General features: G+C 25.8%; 1 protein-coding gene across 1 annotated transcript; it reads right to left on the bottom strand.

Annotated features, from left to right (window-relative positions):
• Positions 1-5265: 5265 nt before the first annotated feature.
• Positions 5266-11522, bottom strand: LOC135122441 (uncharacterized). The gene is made up of 8 exons (XM_064046609.1): positions 11465-11522; positions 10705-10839; positions 9960-10053; positions 9571-9620; positions 8043-8100; positions 7830-7951; positions 6980-7168; positions 5266-5363 (listed from the first exon to the last, which is right to left on the bottom strand). Exons 3-8 carry the CDS (start codon positions 10007-10009, stop codon positions 5266-5268), a joined length of 567 nt encoding a protein of 188 aa, XP_063902679.1. The 5' UTR covers positions 10010-10053; positions 10705-10839; positions 11465-11522.
• Positions 11523-15330: the final 3808 nt, after the last annotated feature.

Genomic DNA, 15330 nt, shown 5'->3' with positions numbered 1-15330 from the left:
AAAAAGAATTACTTCATATTTTTAAAAGTATAAAAAAACTTATAAAAGAGTTTAAAAGATTAAAAAAGTATAAACAATAATATAAAAGTTAATGCCGTTGCGTAGAGCAGTTTTGTTTATAATATTTATGAGCAAACGCTAAGGAATTAACAAGTCCGGAAAGCGCGCCATTTTCAGGAATTTGTTGGGAATTTATGTCTTTAAAAAAGCGAGTGCATACGAATCTAAATATGGCGCAAAAGAAAATTACAAAATAAAATAATTTCGTAAACTAAAATATGCATAGTTTATTAAAATAATTATACTTATGAAGAGAAGTAACTTTTGTAGACAACGAGGCAAAGGAAGAAGCAATTGTATTTACTTCAACTTGTTTTATTTTCCCAGCTTCGTTTAGCATATAATCTGCACGAAAGATACCCAGAACGGGCTTGTAACGTAGACATTAATCTTTTTAGCGTAATTTTAAAATTTAATTCAAATGTATAGGTTTAAGAGAAAATAAATACTAAACAAACTTTAGTATACATATTTTGTATATTAAAATTAAAAATATAACCTACGCTACAAAATTTTGACAATAAAATAAGTATATTTTAGTTTTTTATAATAAAAACTTTAAAAGTTGTGTTAAAGTTAATATTAACTTATTCACTTAACGTTCAATTTTTATTTTAAATTTAAAAAGTTGTATGGCATTTTAAAATTTGCTATAATAAAATAAGTAGAGACTTTATAAATTACTTTATAATTATTTAAAAGTACTTTTAAAAAGCAAGTACCTTGTTCAAATTAGACTCATTAAGAATAGAGAGCAACTTTTCAATAGAAGAATCTACTATCGCAGTTTCGCGTAGAGATTCTTTCAAAAAGTTTTTATCAAAAGCAGCAAGATGTTGCAAAAGATGAACTACAAAAATAAATAATAATTTTTTTTTTAAATATTAATAACAAGGAAATTAAGACCTGTTTCTTGTAAAGCATAAGCTCTTTCAAATTCAGCTTTGGGAAAAGGTGAAGGAGTTAAAGTAAAAGGACAGTGAACAATACCTTCGTCTCTGCTTCTTAGATAATATTTTAATGAGCTTAAGTAATCTCGATATATATACTGTTTTTTTTAACAAAAGGTTAATATAGTTGAAAAGCAAGTTGGCGGAATTTGAAAAAAATATTTAATTTTTTTTTTTATCAAATAAAGAAATTACTTGCCCAGTACACATAAGTACTCCATTCAACATTGCAATAGACACTGCCTTCATAGCGATTGTTTCCAAATCCTCCATTTCTTTTTTCAAGGATAAACAAACATAAAACAAAAAGCTATACAGGAGAAAATACAACTACTTGCGAAAAAACTTGTTACACCAGGAAACCCTCAATTTCTTTTAAATTTACAGTTCGATTATTATCTTAATTGTTGTCTATTTAAACAATGTTTTATAGCGAGGTGGAAAATGGAATTTACAATTAAAGTATTTACATTTTTGTTTATTTTTTTTACTTTTTATTAATATGAGTATAGTAGTATACCTATTTTTAAGCCCTGGTGTATTACTTTAGTTTCAAAATAGTAGCTAAATCTAAAGACTATAATAAAAAGACAAAGGACTCGACATACAAATATATTGTTTATAGAACTGTAAATATGATTACCTGGGTTCTAGCCAAATCTAAAAGGCTACCTTAGTAAAACATTTTATTTAAATATTAACATTTACGGGTGCTCCATAAGCGTATTATCTTCACTAAGTTAACTAAAGGTTACGGGTCTCACGACTCTATTCTAGTGGCTTTTGTTGTTTTATTTTTTTGTATGTTGACGGTATTCTTAAATGTTTGAAGTGTTTCGTAAACATTAATTTAATTTATTTATAAACTACTTTTCCTAATACTCCATCGACTCAACAACTTAAAAAATCGAGCTCGCAATCTGGAGTCATCGCAGTCAAAATACATTCCAATCATAGCCCAACTAATCTTCCATTTCTCACTTAATTTTATGGCATTTTATTATTACTATTATTAATGATTTAATAAGATGCTCGATGAAATCGAGGGCACTGACTTTTTAGTTTTATTTATAATTTTAAATATTTGGCGAAGCTCATATTCAGTCTCCGCTGGATATATCAACATTATATACATAAGTATGTGTGGAGAGGTATACAAACTATAAGTGTGCGTTTATAGTGCAATACAGGGCTGTCAAAAGCGTGCACCATTCTAGGGTTCGAATGTAAGTCCTTAAAGTCCACCGGCGGTTAGGAAACTTACAACCACGTTTAAAAGAGACTGTAGTCGCATTACTAAAATAGAACAAGTGGTTCCAACCAAACGAGTCATTATGCACGAAGTAAGTTGCGCCGGTCATTGACCGCAGAAGCTTGTTTTGTTGTGCTACAGGAGCGCAACAGTCTACGTTTTTTCATAAGTCAAAGCAGCAGATGCGTAGATCATTATAGGGCGCAGGCATACGTTATAAGACAGAGTTCATCACGCAGGGACATTGCTCTCTTCGCGAACAACAGCGGATAAAGCGCGTAGATTACAGCTATAATCTTAGCCACAACAAATTCAACGTATTGCCAGCAAGTTAACCGCTTATCGATTATAACGCTCAAGTAATTGGCCCGAGGCGGGGTGGTGTGTGCATCTTCTTGTGGTGAGAATTGCTCTCTTTCCTTTTAATAAATGGTTACTCCCTACTGCCGTCACCAGTTGGCAAATGTTTTCGATAACGTTGTAGGTGTTGCCGTGATAATGAGGTGCTCTTAGAAGACGCAACGACCGTCTCATCGGCCTAGATTGTGATGCGAGTGTGGGTATTGAATGGAAGTGGGAGCAGGAGTGAGATCCCTGCGGGAACACCAGCTATCCGTCTACGATATGGGACAGTGTGGTCCCCACTATCACTCGAAAGCGTGACCGCAGAGAAACACGCTAGTACCTCGTAGAGAGCTAATGACGGTGGCACAGTATTGCACGTTACTTAGGAGAGTTATAAGCGACGTTAAGCATTATCGGAAGTATGCTTTTAGAATTACCAAAAAACCTGGGGATGACCTTGACTATTTAGCAGGTTCTATCTTACCTGTGTCTTAGAGCGTATGCTATCATTAGTAATATGCCTTGTATTTGTTCCTTAGTGTTCAATGATAAGTTAGAAAGACGTCGGTCATACGCGTTAAAAGGCTTTTTCAAGATTAAGAAAGACTCTGCTCGTAAATTACTTTAAGTTGAAATTTCGAGCCGTCCACTCAACAAGGCAGGAATTTGCTGTGTCGTCAAGTGGCCCTTTCGAAATCCGAAGTGATATTCAGAAAGCACTTTGTATGTTTATACAAACAGTCCATTCGGCGTAATAAAACAGGCTCCACATTATACCCAGGGCCGAAATAGGCTAATGAAACAAAACTTAGCTAGGCCTGGTAAAGAACGCGGAGCCTTGGGTTGCATTACAACGGAGGCTGTTATCACCGTGTTGGGTGGAACCATAAGAGCTTTAAGGTAGCCCGAGTTGGAGAAACACACTGAACTTCTAGATGTCCGGCGAGTGCGCCGCCTTATCTTCGTCGCTTTCAGCCATCAGTCAGCTCTTTCTAATGTGTCTGTGGAGGCGGTTTAGCGTTAGTTTATCGTTGGGATTTGTGCAACAAAGGCCAGGTGTACTAAGCGGTGGCGTTGACGGATAAGGTTTCTTATAAACCGGTGGACGGCTAGGGTGATACGCAAGTTTGTGACTGGTTTTCGCGGTAACATGGGCAGACAATACGCGCCTTTAAAAATATTAACCGCGGCTTCTAATAGGTAGGAAACAGTAGTGGGTAGATGATTGGGGACTAGCAATGCGTCAACCACAGCTGTAAAATTTTTTTGACCAGCCCGTGAGTGACGGTATCCAGAGTTTTGCAGGAGTTTTGCCTTTACCTAACTTTGATAAGACAAGCAGACATGCCGACAGGTGGATGTCTTTAACAACGGCCAGGTCGAGGACGCGTCTAAAGTTCCCGTTTTTGCCATGTGTGCCGGATGTTAAGGTGCCAGAACGCGAAATTGGTGTTGGCCCGCCTACTTTTTAATTACTTTCCCGTATGGGTTTTCAATACGACTACTCCAAGCAGCGGGTTTGCAGTTGAAGTCACTACTGAGAATAAAAGGCAAGCTACCTCGAAGCAATTTGTCCAGGTCATTTATGTAACCTTGCGAGGGATCTGTAGAATGATTTTACTTCGATTAGCCTCGTATCAGCAAAGTTGTGACGGCTTCCACGCTCTTTAGGTTAGGAAGTGCGAACGGGCGAGCTGGCAAATTACGTCGCACCATTATAGCTACGCCTTCATCGTCCATCTGTCACATCGTTCAGGCGGTAAGATGTTTAATTCCAGAAAACCAGCCTGTTGCCCGCTTTCAGGGTGCGTCTAACTTAACAATGCGATATCTACGTCTTTACTCCGCTACAGTTGTAGAAATTCGTTCTTTAAGGTGCTCTTTGCTTTAATGCTAAGAGTATTGTTAGCTAATAGTATATATGTTAATACGGTGCTCCCATATTCCACTGCAAGAAAAGGCAGATGGCGCTATGGGCGACCTTAAAAATCATTTGTGGTCATCAGATTGCTTATCACTCGAAGAAATGTTTCAAGAGAGTGTCTCGCCTAATTGTTTTGGAGTAGTAGATCGTTGCTGTTGAGCAGAGCGTGATGTATGAGAACGTGTTGGTGTGGCGCAAGCAATTTTTTCGAGGATCCTTTAAAAACCCTCGGCAATGCGCAGTGTTGGCTTTGTTAAGTTGCGCATAAAGAGGGCAACTCTTAAAGCTTCTCACTATGAACCTTTAGATGGTCTTCCCCACAGCCGACTCAGCTGGGATTGATGATACTATTTTTTGGATTATGACTAAAACGTTACAGCTGAGGCTCTGCCCTATGCGGTCACTCTCATGCAGCGGTTCAACGCTTACTTGCAAGTGACAATGATTTCAATGCGTAGGTTAACGTCCCTTCCTTCTCCGACGGGTGTACAAGAACTAGTGACAGTGGGGTAAAAATCCTTCAGCATATAGTGCCATTTTGATGTCTGCTAAAGGTAGATCAACGTATAAAACTTGGAGAAAGATTTTAAGGGGTTGCCTTAAGGTACAGGTCGCAGAAGATAGTTTAACGATATTTCTCGGCAGTTGAAGGCAATAAGTGGATGACGTCAAGAGGATTGCGATCGAGAAAAATCTTCGCGCCTTGAATGTTAGGGGGAATTTTTATTCCACGCCTACGTCATTCTTCTGAGTTGCACTGGTACAGGAGTTTTTTCGGAGAGGGAGTCGGTTCCCATTTTTTCCAAATCGGGTTGGGTAAATGCTTGCCATACTGGAAGTGAATGTAGGGCATCTTTAGTGTATATCGTTCTTACTACTACGGCTTTCAATAGTATTTCCTTAATATTATTACTATTAATTTTAATACTAGAAATATCATTATGTTTACTATTAAGATTGCTATTATTGTTATTTATTGGTTTTGTGTTATAACCACTTTTTTTTTACCAAGAAAAACGTTTAATATATAATCGATAAACCGCCCTTATTTACCTAAATTGTGTATTAACATTCGATTTACGTTTAAAGAAACTTTTAAAAAAAAAATATTTTCTTAAAAAAACACTAAAAAATTGTTTAACTGGCTCTACGCATTAATATATAACCTGGCTATTGTACCTTTTTTTCCCATTCAATTCATCTTCGCGTTGTTATAGTGAATTAACAACGAACGTTTTTTATATGCTTCTACTCTCTTATAAAGTAAAACTTTTTAACCTTTATTGAAATGTAATTTCTGGTAATACATTTACAGGTGAAAGTTATTTTATTAAAATTTAATTTAAAAATAAAATATAGATTTTACATAAATATATAAAAATATATAACGTTTGGATAAATATTACAAAACTAGAGGTAAAAAAAAATCAAACCAGAATAATTGAAATTATTTGAAAAATTTAATTCTAAAAAGTAAAAAAATTTAAATAATTTCTTTGCTTAACTAAATTAAAAGTTTTAATCTTCTTAAGCAGCAGAAATATGAAAGGCACTATTAAACTAATTAATACTGAAAAACTACTAAATTTTTTCTTAATAAATTACTATTAAAATTTTAGATATGCGCTCTTTAAATTTAATAACTTTAAGAACGCCCAATATTTCTAAAAAGATTTAACGCTTTTCTATGAAGACTTATAATTGTTAACATCATAATTTTACTTTTTAACTTTATCCAAATAAAAAATTGAGCGCTTTTTATATTTTAATCTACTTTAAATTCGCGAAATCTTTACATTCTAAAATAAAAGTGCATTTCTGAACAAACATATAATTATTAACATCATATTTTTATTAGGTAATTTTTCTTTTTTTTATAAAAAAATTATGTGCACTCTAAATTTATTTTACTTTAAATTCCAAAATCCTTAAGTTTCTCAAAGAAAGTAAAAAGCTTTTTTCTATAGAAACTGATATTTATTAATATCACATAAAATTAGATGTGCATTTATTTAAATTAAGTACTCAAAATTCCAAAATCTTTTAGTTTTTCAGGAAATTAAGCGCTTTATAAAATTAAAATTTTTAATAGTATAATTAATTGTTATTTTATTTCTATTCCATATTCATTGTACTTTATTAGTTTAAAAAATTCATATTGGCGATGAGCGATTAGGAAAAAGTTTAAAGCAGGCCTTTTAATGCTTAACCATATCTACTCAAAAACGTTTTAAATTTGATTAATATTTATTAATATGAAAAAAAAAAACAGAGGTATAGAACTGTTTAATAAAAAATTTAATCAACCCTTTTCTAAAGAAAAAACAGATTGAAACATGCGGTCGGACTTTTCACTATTTTTCCTGTTTTTTTGTGATCCCAACAATTTTTTTTTAAAACTTTTTTTTCGTTTAGTTGGTTGATTATTGCTATTATTATTACTACTACCAATATTATTATTATTTTGAGGAAAAAAAAATTTAATTGTTTTAAGGGAAGATGAAAGATCTTTTTTGGGGAGGTGTGTTAAAAGATTGTTAGAAAATTCCAATTTTTCTTCGTTAAAAAACTTTTCGAGAGAAACATTGGAGCTTTTTTCATCGCGGAAGTTTTCAGCCACAACAGAAACGGACACGCCTTAAATTGGTAACAAATAATAGTATTAATAAATTTAACCATTTTTATATTTTAACGATATTAATAATAAATATTATCTTTCTTATATAAAAATCTTTTATAATAACAATAATAATAATAAAATCTTTTTTTTCTTTTACTTAAACTTGTATTGTATTAATATTGAGATATTATATTATAATTACTATTACTTTTATTTCTACTAGGATACTTATATTTCTCTATAACGATAATGCTAATGTTATTAGAGAACTTTTTTTTTAATTTGTTTGATGATAAAATTAATAAACTTCCTTTTTTCCTACTTATATTTAAGTACTAACAATAATAATTATAAGTTTTATTCTCCTCTTTATATATTTTTTCTATAACAATAATAAAAAGATTTTTTTTTCTTTCTATTGTATTTATGTGAATATTTTTTTATAAAATTAATTATAATAAACTTTTTATTTGTATTAATAATAGTAATAATAAACTTTTTCTTTTTACTTATAAATAAATATATATTTTCATAATAATAAAAATAACTATAAAATTTTTCATTTTGTATATATTTAACAATAATATATTTTTATATAATTATAATTATATATAAATGATAAACTTTTTTTCTTATTTAGTAAAATATTTTAATTGATAATAATAATAATAAGCTTACAAGGAAGAATTTCTTCTTCGCTCAATAACTTCTGGACAGCTAATAACAAAACACTACTACGTCCGTTACAATTGCAAGAGGGCATTGCGCTGGACTTAGACTTCCGTTCAATTATTTTATTGCTAAAGTAGGCGAATGAAAAAGGATATAGAGAAATGCCGGCCAATAGGATGAAGGGATAATAAATAATGGGCCAATGAATAAAAAGGAAACCGAACACGCGTGTAATGCACGCTTAGAGTTTTTGCATATCTCTTATTTTCTTCATAATCTTTATATATATAATAGTAATAACAAAAAGATAATATAAAATAAAATAATAAAAAATCATAAAATATAAATAATAAATATAAATGAAAATTTAAATAAAAGTAAACAGGAAAAATTAATATTAATAATAATAATAAAGAAAAATATATATTTTTTATATAATAATTAGTAATAAAAATGTTGATATAAAAATATAATAAAAATATTAAATTATAAAATAAAAATAAACAAGAAAAGTTAACGTAATAATAATATTGTATAAATCTAATAAAGGTCATAATAAGAACGTTAGTATATTAATAATAACGATAATAGTGATATAAAAATATAATAAAAAAAATATAATGTAAATAGTATAAATATAACAATTTAATAAAAAATAATAAAAAAACTTATAAGGTGATAATAAAGAAAAGTCAAAGTAATAAAAATATAATATAATAAAAAATCTATAAACATTTCAAGGGAATAAAATTACTACTTAATGAAAAAAATAAGTAATAATAGTAAAAAATGAAAATAATAACTTAAATAAATATAAAAAATAATAAATAATAATATTTAAAAAAATATATAGTAATTATAGAAATATACAAACATGATAAAAATAATAATAAAGTATAGTAAAAAAAATTATTATTATAAAAATATAATGAAAAGAAAAGTAGAAGTAATAGTTAAAATAATAATAATAATAATAATAATAGAAACGTGATAAAGTAAAACTTAAAAAAATAATAATAGAATAAAAATATGTAATAATAATACTTAAAGAATGATTTTATAAATGTAAATATAATAATAATAATAATAACTAATAAAAATAATATATAAAATTTATAATAAAATAATATTATAGAAATAGTAACCGTATAATAATAAATATTATTATTATATATAAAAAAGTAATCAATATAAATATTAGAAAAATTAATGTATAATTTTTTTAAATCATTTTTTATTTTTTTTTATAAACTTGATTAAATATAATAAATAAATAATCTTATTTGATAAAAAAGGAAGCAGAATAGAATTATAAAACAAAACTATAATAATATTTATTATAAAAAATAAAAAAAGTTAAAAAAATATATAAAAGTAATAGTTTAAATAATTAATAATAACAAATATATTTTTTTATATAAAATTTATTAAGAAAAATTAAATAAAATAATAATAAGTATAATAAATAATTGTATGAATATAAAAAATAATAATAAAACTTAAAGAAATTAAATATAAAAGTATAAATAAACAAAAAGGAAAATAATAATAAAATATATTTGATTAAAAATATACAATTAAAATTTTAAAAGTATATTATAAATTATGGAATTCAATGATTCAATAATACTAAATTATTTATTGTAAATAAAAATAATTAAAAGTAGAATTAAATATAAAGAAAAATAATATTTATAGTTCTATTTTTTATAAATAGAAAAAGAGTAATGGAAATAATAATAGTAACCTTCTTCTAGTCTTTCTATTAACTCGTGACACAAAATATCCACCCATTTTCTAAGTTTATAAGAAGTTAATAGTGATTGACTGTAAAAATCCGCCAATGTAAAGAAAACAATATAAAAAAGTTTCGTAGTTCATGAAGATAAAAGAAAAAAGGCTGGAATTAAGAGAAAATTTATAACAAACAAATAAAAATTAAAAAAGTAACCAAAGAAATAATTGGCAAATTATAATGAAAAAAAAAAATACGCCCAACATCGAGCCCCTTTATTAATGTAAAATAAAAGTTTTACCAAAAACAACGTAATGTTAAGTATTTGGTAAGCATGACAGCCAATTTTTGTACATTAACAAAAATCACAGCCACTAACAATAAACACAGCAAAGGTATACAAGATTTCCTGGTAATCATAGGTTAACGAAAAAGTTTTGGTAGAGCCCATGCTTCCCAGCTTTTCTCTCGAAGAAACAATTCGCGAATCGATTCCTTCATAACGATAACAATAATATTAACAACAGAAATAAGAAAATATTTTAAAAAAGGTACCAATAAAATAAAGAAATAAATGAAAACAGTGAATCTCTATTTAAATAGATAAAATATGGAACAAGCCGTCAAATATCGCTATATCCAATAATAATAAGAAATTAAACATTCCATTATATATAATTTAAAACAAGCCATCGAAAACGAAGCAAAAAAGTTGTATGATAGTGAGGCTGAAATAAGAAAAGCGTGAGCTAATGAAAAAAAGAAAATGAGAAAAACGAAATCGAATCTAAAATATATTACAAATTCTAATTCTAATTAAAACAAGTCAATGAAAACAAAAAGTACACCAATAAAAAATAAGCTAATTTATAGGAACCAATCAGCATAAAAAGGGACCATTTTAGTTAAAACAATCCAATTAAAATTTTAAAAGTCCCTCATGACCATTAGCAAATTTAAATGAACCAAGCAAAAATAAAAAATGAACAAGTCAGTTAAAAAGTAAAAAGGTCACCATGAACATAAGCAAACCTAAATAAACCACTCAACAATGTAGAAATATTTCTTAATTCATTATAATATTACAAATTATTTACCCTCGCCCATAAAGAATAGAAAAGAAACAAATAAAAAATTGACAAGCACCTCTTGAATACCGAAAGAGCCACCTAGAAAATTCGCTATCAAGCACTTTACACAAATCTTCCAATGAAAAGTTCCATAATTCACCAAGAGTCTTCACGTGGAGCTTCTCATTGACTAAAGCACCGTTTTTTCCTCCTAAAAAGTGAAGTAAACCACAATAACAATATATTTTTATTTATAAATAATAAGTTTTCAATAAAATAAATAAAAGTAAACCAAAATAATAATACATTTTTATATATAAATAAAAAGTTTATTATACAGTAAAGAATATAAAAGTAAATCAAAACAGTAAAATTATAAAATAATAATAAATTGTATGAGAGTATACTATAACAAATTAAATATTATAAAAAAAAAAGTAAAAAAGTTATATAAATTAAAAAATGTATAAAAGTAAACCATAATTAAAGTTTTATACATAAATAAAAAAGTTTCATTATATATTTTTAATAATAAACTAAATGCTTTAATATATAATATATAAAAGGTATATCAATAATAATAGGTTATATAAAAGTGTATAGTAATATTAAACAAAATGTTATTATTTATACTAAAGTTTGATAAACAATAAAAAATATATAAAAGTAAACCAAAATAATAAAGAACCATATATAAACAAAAGAGAGCCTATATAAAATAATAATAAATATACAAAAATATATAAAAACAATAATAATAAATTATTTTTATATAATATAATATAGTCATGTGAATAATAATAATTAAAAAATAAAAAGTAAATATAAGCAAGAACCCAACAACGGAACTTTTTGGAGAGGAATATCCTTTAAAAAAGTGGAAACCCCCGATTCACTAATGATGGTCTGTTTGTTCGGTTTATTAGCAGAGGAACCTTTCGTTATTTATTATTATTATGATTAAAATTATTATTACCTGTTCAAGTTATTAAAAAATAATATCAAGTTTTTATATAAAAAGTTTTTTTAAAAACAAAAAAGCATAAAGTAAATTAAAATAGTATAAAAAAATTTAATCTACTAACTTATTTTAAAAAATGTTATTTTTAATAATATAAAAAAATTATAAAAAAAAAATTTATAATATAAAAAGTAAAAAAATATGAAACACAACATTTCATTTATGCAGTAATAAAGAAAGTATAAAATGTAAAAAAAATTATTATAATTTTAATGAAAATATTAAAAAAAATAAAGTGTAACTTTTATTATCAAATGCAATCAATGCTGAGTATCGGACGCAATTTAAAAAACTGCCAGTACTAGATGAAGGCAAGTGCACACCCAAAACTAACCTGTTGTGTAGTCGACCTCACACGTGGTAAAAACTAAACTTGATATGTCAATAGAAGATATAGAAAAGTGGGGGGTTCAATAAACATGGAACAGCGGCGCACACGCACACACTGAGGGCCAATAAGGAAAGCTAATGGTGGATGCGCACGTTCCTTAATCTGGTATCCGCAGTTTTAAAATTGGACCAAATACTCCTGACTAAGAAGAAGATAATAATAAGAAAAAATAATACAAAAAAAAAGGTTGAAAATAAAAATAATAATATAAAAAGAATGTAAACTTTATATAAACTTTTTATTTTTATAATAAAAGTTAATAAAAAATTTAATAATAATAATTCTATAAAAAATAAAAGGGATATAAATTTTTATAAAAACTTTTTTTTTATAATAATAAAATACTTTGAAACAAAAAAGTTTTAAATATAAAATTAATAATAATTATATATAAAAAAATTGAAATAATATAAACAAAAGAAAATACTAAAAAACAAACAAAAAAGTTTGAATATAACAATGATAATCACGAATACAAAACATAAAAATAATATAAACTTATATAAACTATTAAATAAAAAATATCCATATAAACATTCTAAATTATTATAATAATAACAGTATAATAATAATATATAAAAAATGTATATTTAATAATAATAATAATAACAATTATATCAATATATGTATATATAAACTTGTTAAAACTATTAAATAAATATTTTTCATTAACATTTTATTTTAATAATAATAATTAAAAAATTATATGGAACAAAAAGGTTTATATATAATAATAAAAGAAATAAAGAAGTAAAAAAAAATTTATAAAAAATATTGAAGAGCAAAAGCGGGTGGACAACACGTCATTTTGCTGAAAATGAAGTATGGAGGGTAATGCGAGGGCAATACGTGCGTTAAAGCACGTGTAGTACTTCTTTATAAAAGTTGTTACATATACTAGTAATAAAGTAAACAACGAAAAAAATAATAATGACTAATTTTTTAAATACAAAAAGTAAAACATGAAGGTATAAATAAAAAGAAGAAAAGAATAATAAAAAGTAAATATATAATAATAGAAAATAATATTTAAATATTAATTAAAAATAAAATATACATATAAAAAATTATGAAAAGTAAAATAAAAAAAAGGGATATAAAATATTTAATGAGTAAAAATAAAAATATAATGAAAAATAAATAACAATAATAATTATTCATAAGAAAATAATATAATGAAAAGTAAATAATAAAAAAATCCAGCATTTACTATAAAGCTGTTATAAAAAATAATAGTAAGTAAACTCAATAATAAAAAAGTATATTTAAAATAAGTTAACAATAATAATAAGTAAAATAATAAAATTTAAAAATATAATAAGGAGTAAATAATTTATAAGAATGAAAAATAAATAATAATAATATAATGATATACATAATAATGATAAGAAGAATGAAATATAAATAAATAAATAAAATAAAAGATAATAAAATTATAATAAATAGAATACAATAATTATAAGAATAATATAAAATATAATAGTAATAATATAAAAATAAACAGTAAATAATAATGAAAATAAATGAAATATAAAAAAATAATAATAAGTAAACCAAATAATGATAAATATATAATAAAAATTAGTAAACAACAACAATAATAAGTAAAATAAATAATTAAATATATAAATTATGAGAATAATGAAATATAATGATAAGCAGTACATAATATTTATAAGAAAAAAATAGTAATAAGTAGAATAAATAAAAACTAAGCGAATATATTAATACTTTTTTGCACAATATTTTTCAAGTTTTACTACTTTTTATATTATTTATACATTTTTATTATTTCTTACAATTTTTAAAGCATAATTATATGAAATTAATTTTTTATTACTTTAACTTTTTTGTTTCAATAAGCTGAAAACAATATAAACATTATTTTATTATTTACTCTATAAAAGGTTACTTTTCTGCTATTATCAATATAATAAAATAAATAACCGAGTTTTGCCAATAATTTGCTGTGGCCAATCCCTGCTGAGCAAGTATACTTTAGTTCATTAAAAATCGCATCTCTTGCTTCCTATTGGATAATAATATTTAAACGTGATCAGAAATATAAAATTATAAACTTTAGCCAATAAGGCAGCAGCATGAAGGCACCGCTCTTTCACTAAAGCATCGCCAGCGGCCACGTGGTCTGATATAAAGATGCCCAATCCTAAGCAAAAATACGGTAAGGGATCTTTCTGATTGAATTAATATTTCATGTCTGGAGCGATACATAATCAACCGCATATAAACTAATAAAGGATAGGTTACCAAATACAGTGATATGGATTAATATCTGAAAGCGGATTGGATGATAAAATTAGCAAAAATGCAGATTATTATTTATTTATTATTATTTATATACTTATATATTTCTTATTAGTTATTCATTTTATTTATTTTATTAGTATTATTTAATATAATTTATATATTATATTCATTTATTATTATAATTCTTATTATTTATTATAACTAATTAATTAATTATTATTATTCATTAAAATATAAAACCTTCCCAGCAACAAACGTAACTTTCGTCCAACTTTGCCGTCCGCACTTTACTAAAAAAATATTTTAAGTTTCCAAAAAAAGCAAACAATAAAAATAATAATATATGAATTCATGGGCCAGTAGAAACAGTAAAAAACAGCCAATCAAGATAGAAGAGAACACATGGTCTGTTAAATCCAAAAAGGCCTCATCGATGCTAGCGCGTTCCATAATTGGACAAAAATGCTTGAGGATCCGCATGACTGAAGCGCTGGCCTTTCGGTAAAACCTCAAACTTTTTAGTGGAAAAAAGTTCTTTTATTATTTTTATTAGAGAAGTTACTGAAAACTTTTACATAGAAAAGCATTCGTTATCCGTATGAAAAAAAATTAAAAAGTTTTTCAATATACTTAAAAGCTATAAAAAAAATAAATAAGCGATAATATATTTCATACACAACTTCATTCGCTCGTAAATAAATAATAAAATATATTTATATATAATAAAAAAGTAAATTATGAATTGAAAAGTTATAAAAAAAGTATTACTATAAAAACTATTTAATAATAATCATAATAAAAAGTTTTTTAGAAGAATTGCTTGTTAAAATATAATAAAAAAATATTATAAATATAATAAAAAGTAAATAATAAATAGAAAAGTTATTGTAAATATCGTAATTACTAAAAAAATTTTTCTTTCCTATTCTTTTTTATAATTTTTTTAAAATATATTATTCTTTATAAATATTTTTGTATTTTATTTTTATAATAAATATGATATTATTATTGTTTAAACATTT

This window comes from Zophobas morio, unplaced genomic scaffold, assembly GCF_036711695.1.
Source record: "Zophobas morio isolate AGI-343-1 ecotype UQ-CSIRO unplaced genomic scaffold, CSIRO_AGI_Zmor_V1 ptg001262l, whole genome shotgun sequence".
Classification (NCBI taxonomy): domain Eukaryota; kingdom Metazoa; phylum Arthropoda; class Insecta; order Coleoptera; family Tenebrionidae; genus Zophobas; species Zophobas morio.
The sequence above is the reverse complement of the archived record's forward strand: the minus strand, read 5'-3'. Positions and strand labels throughout refer to the sequence as shown.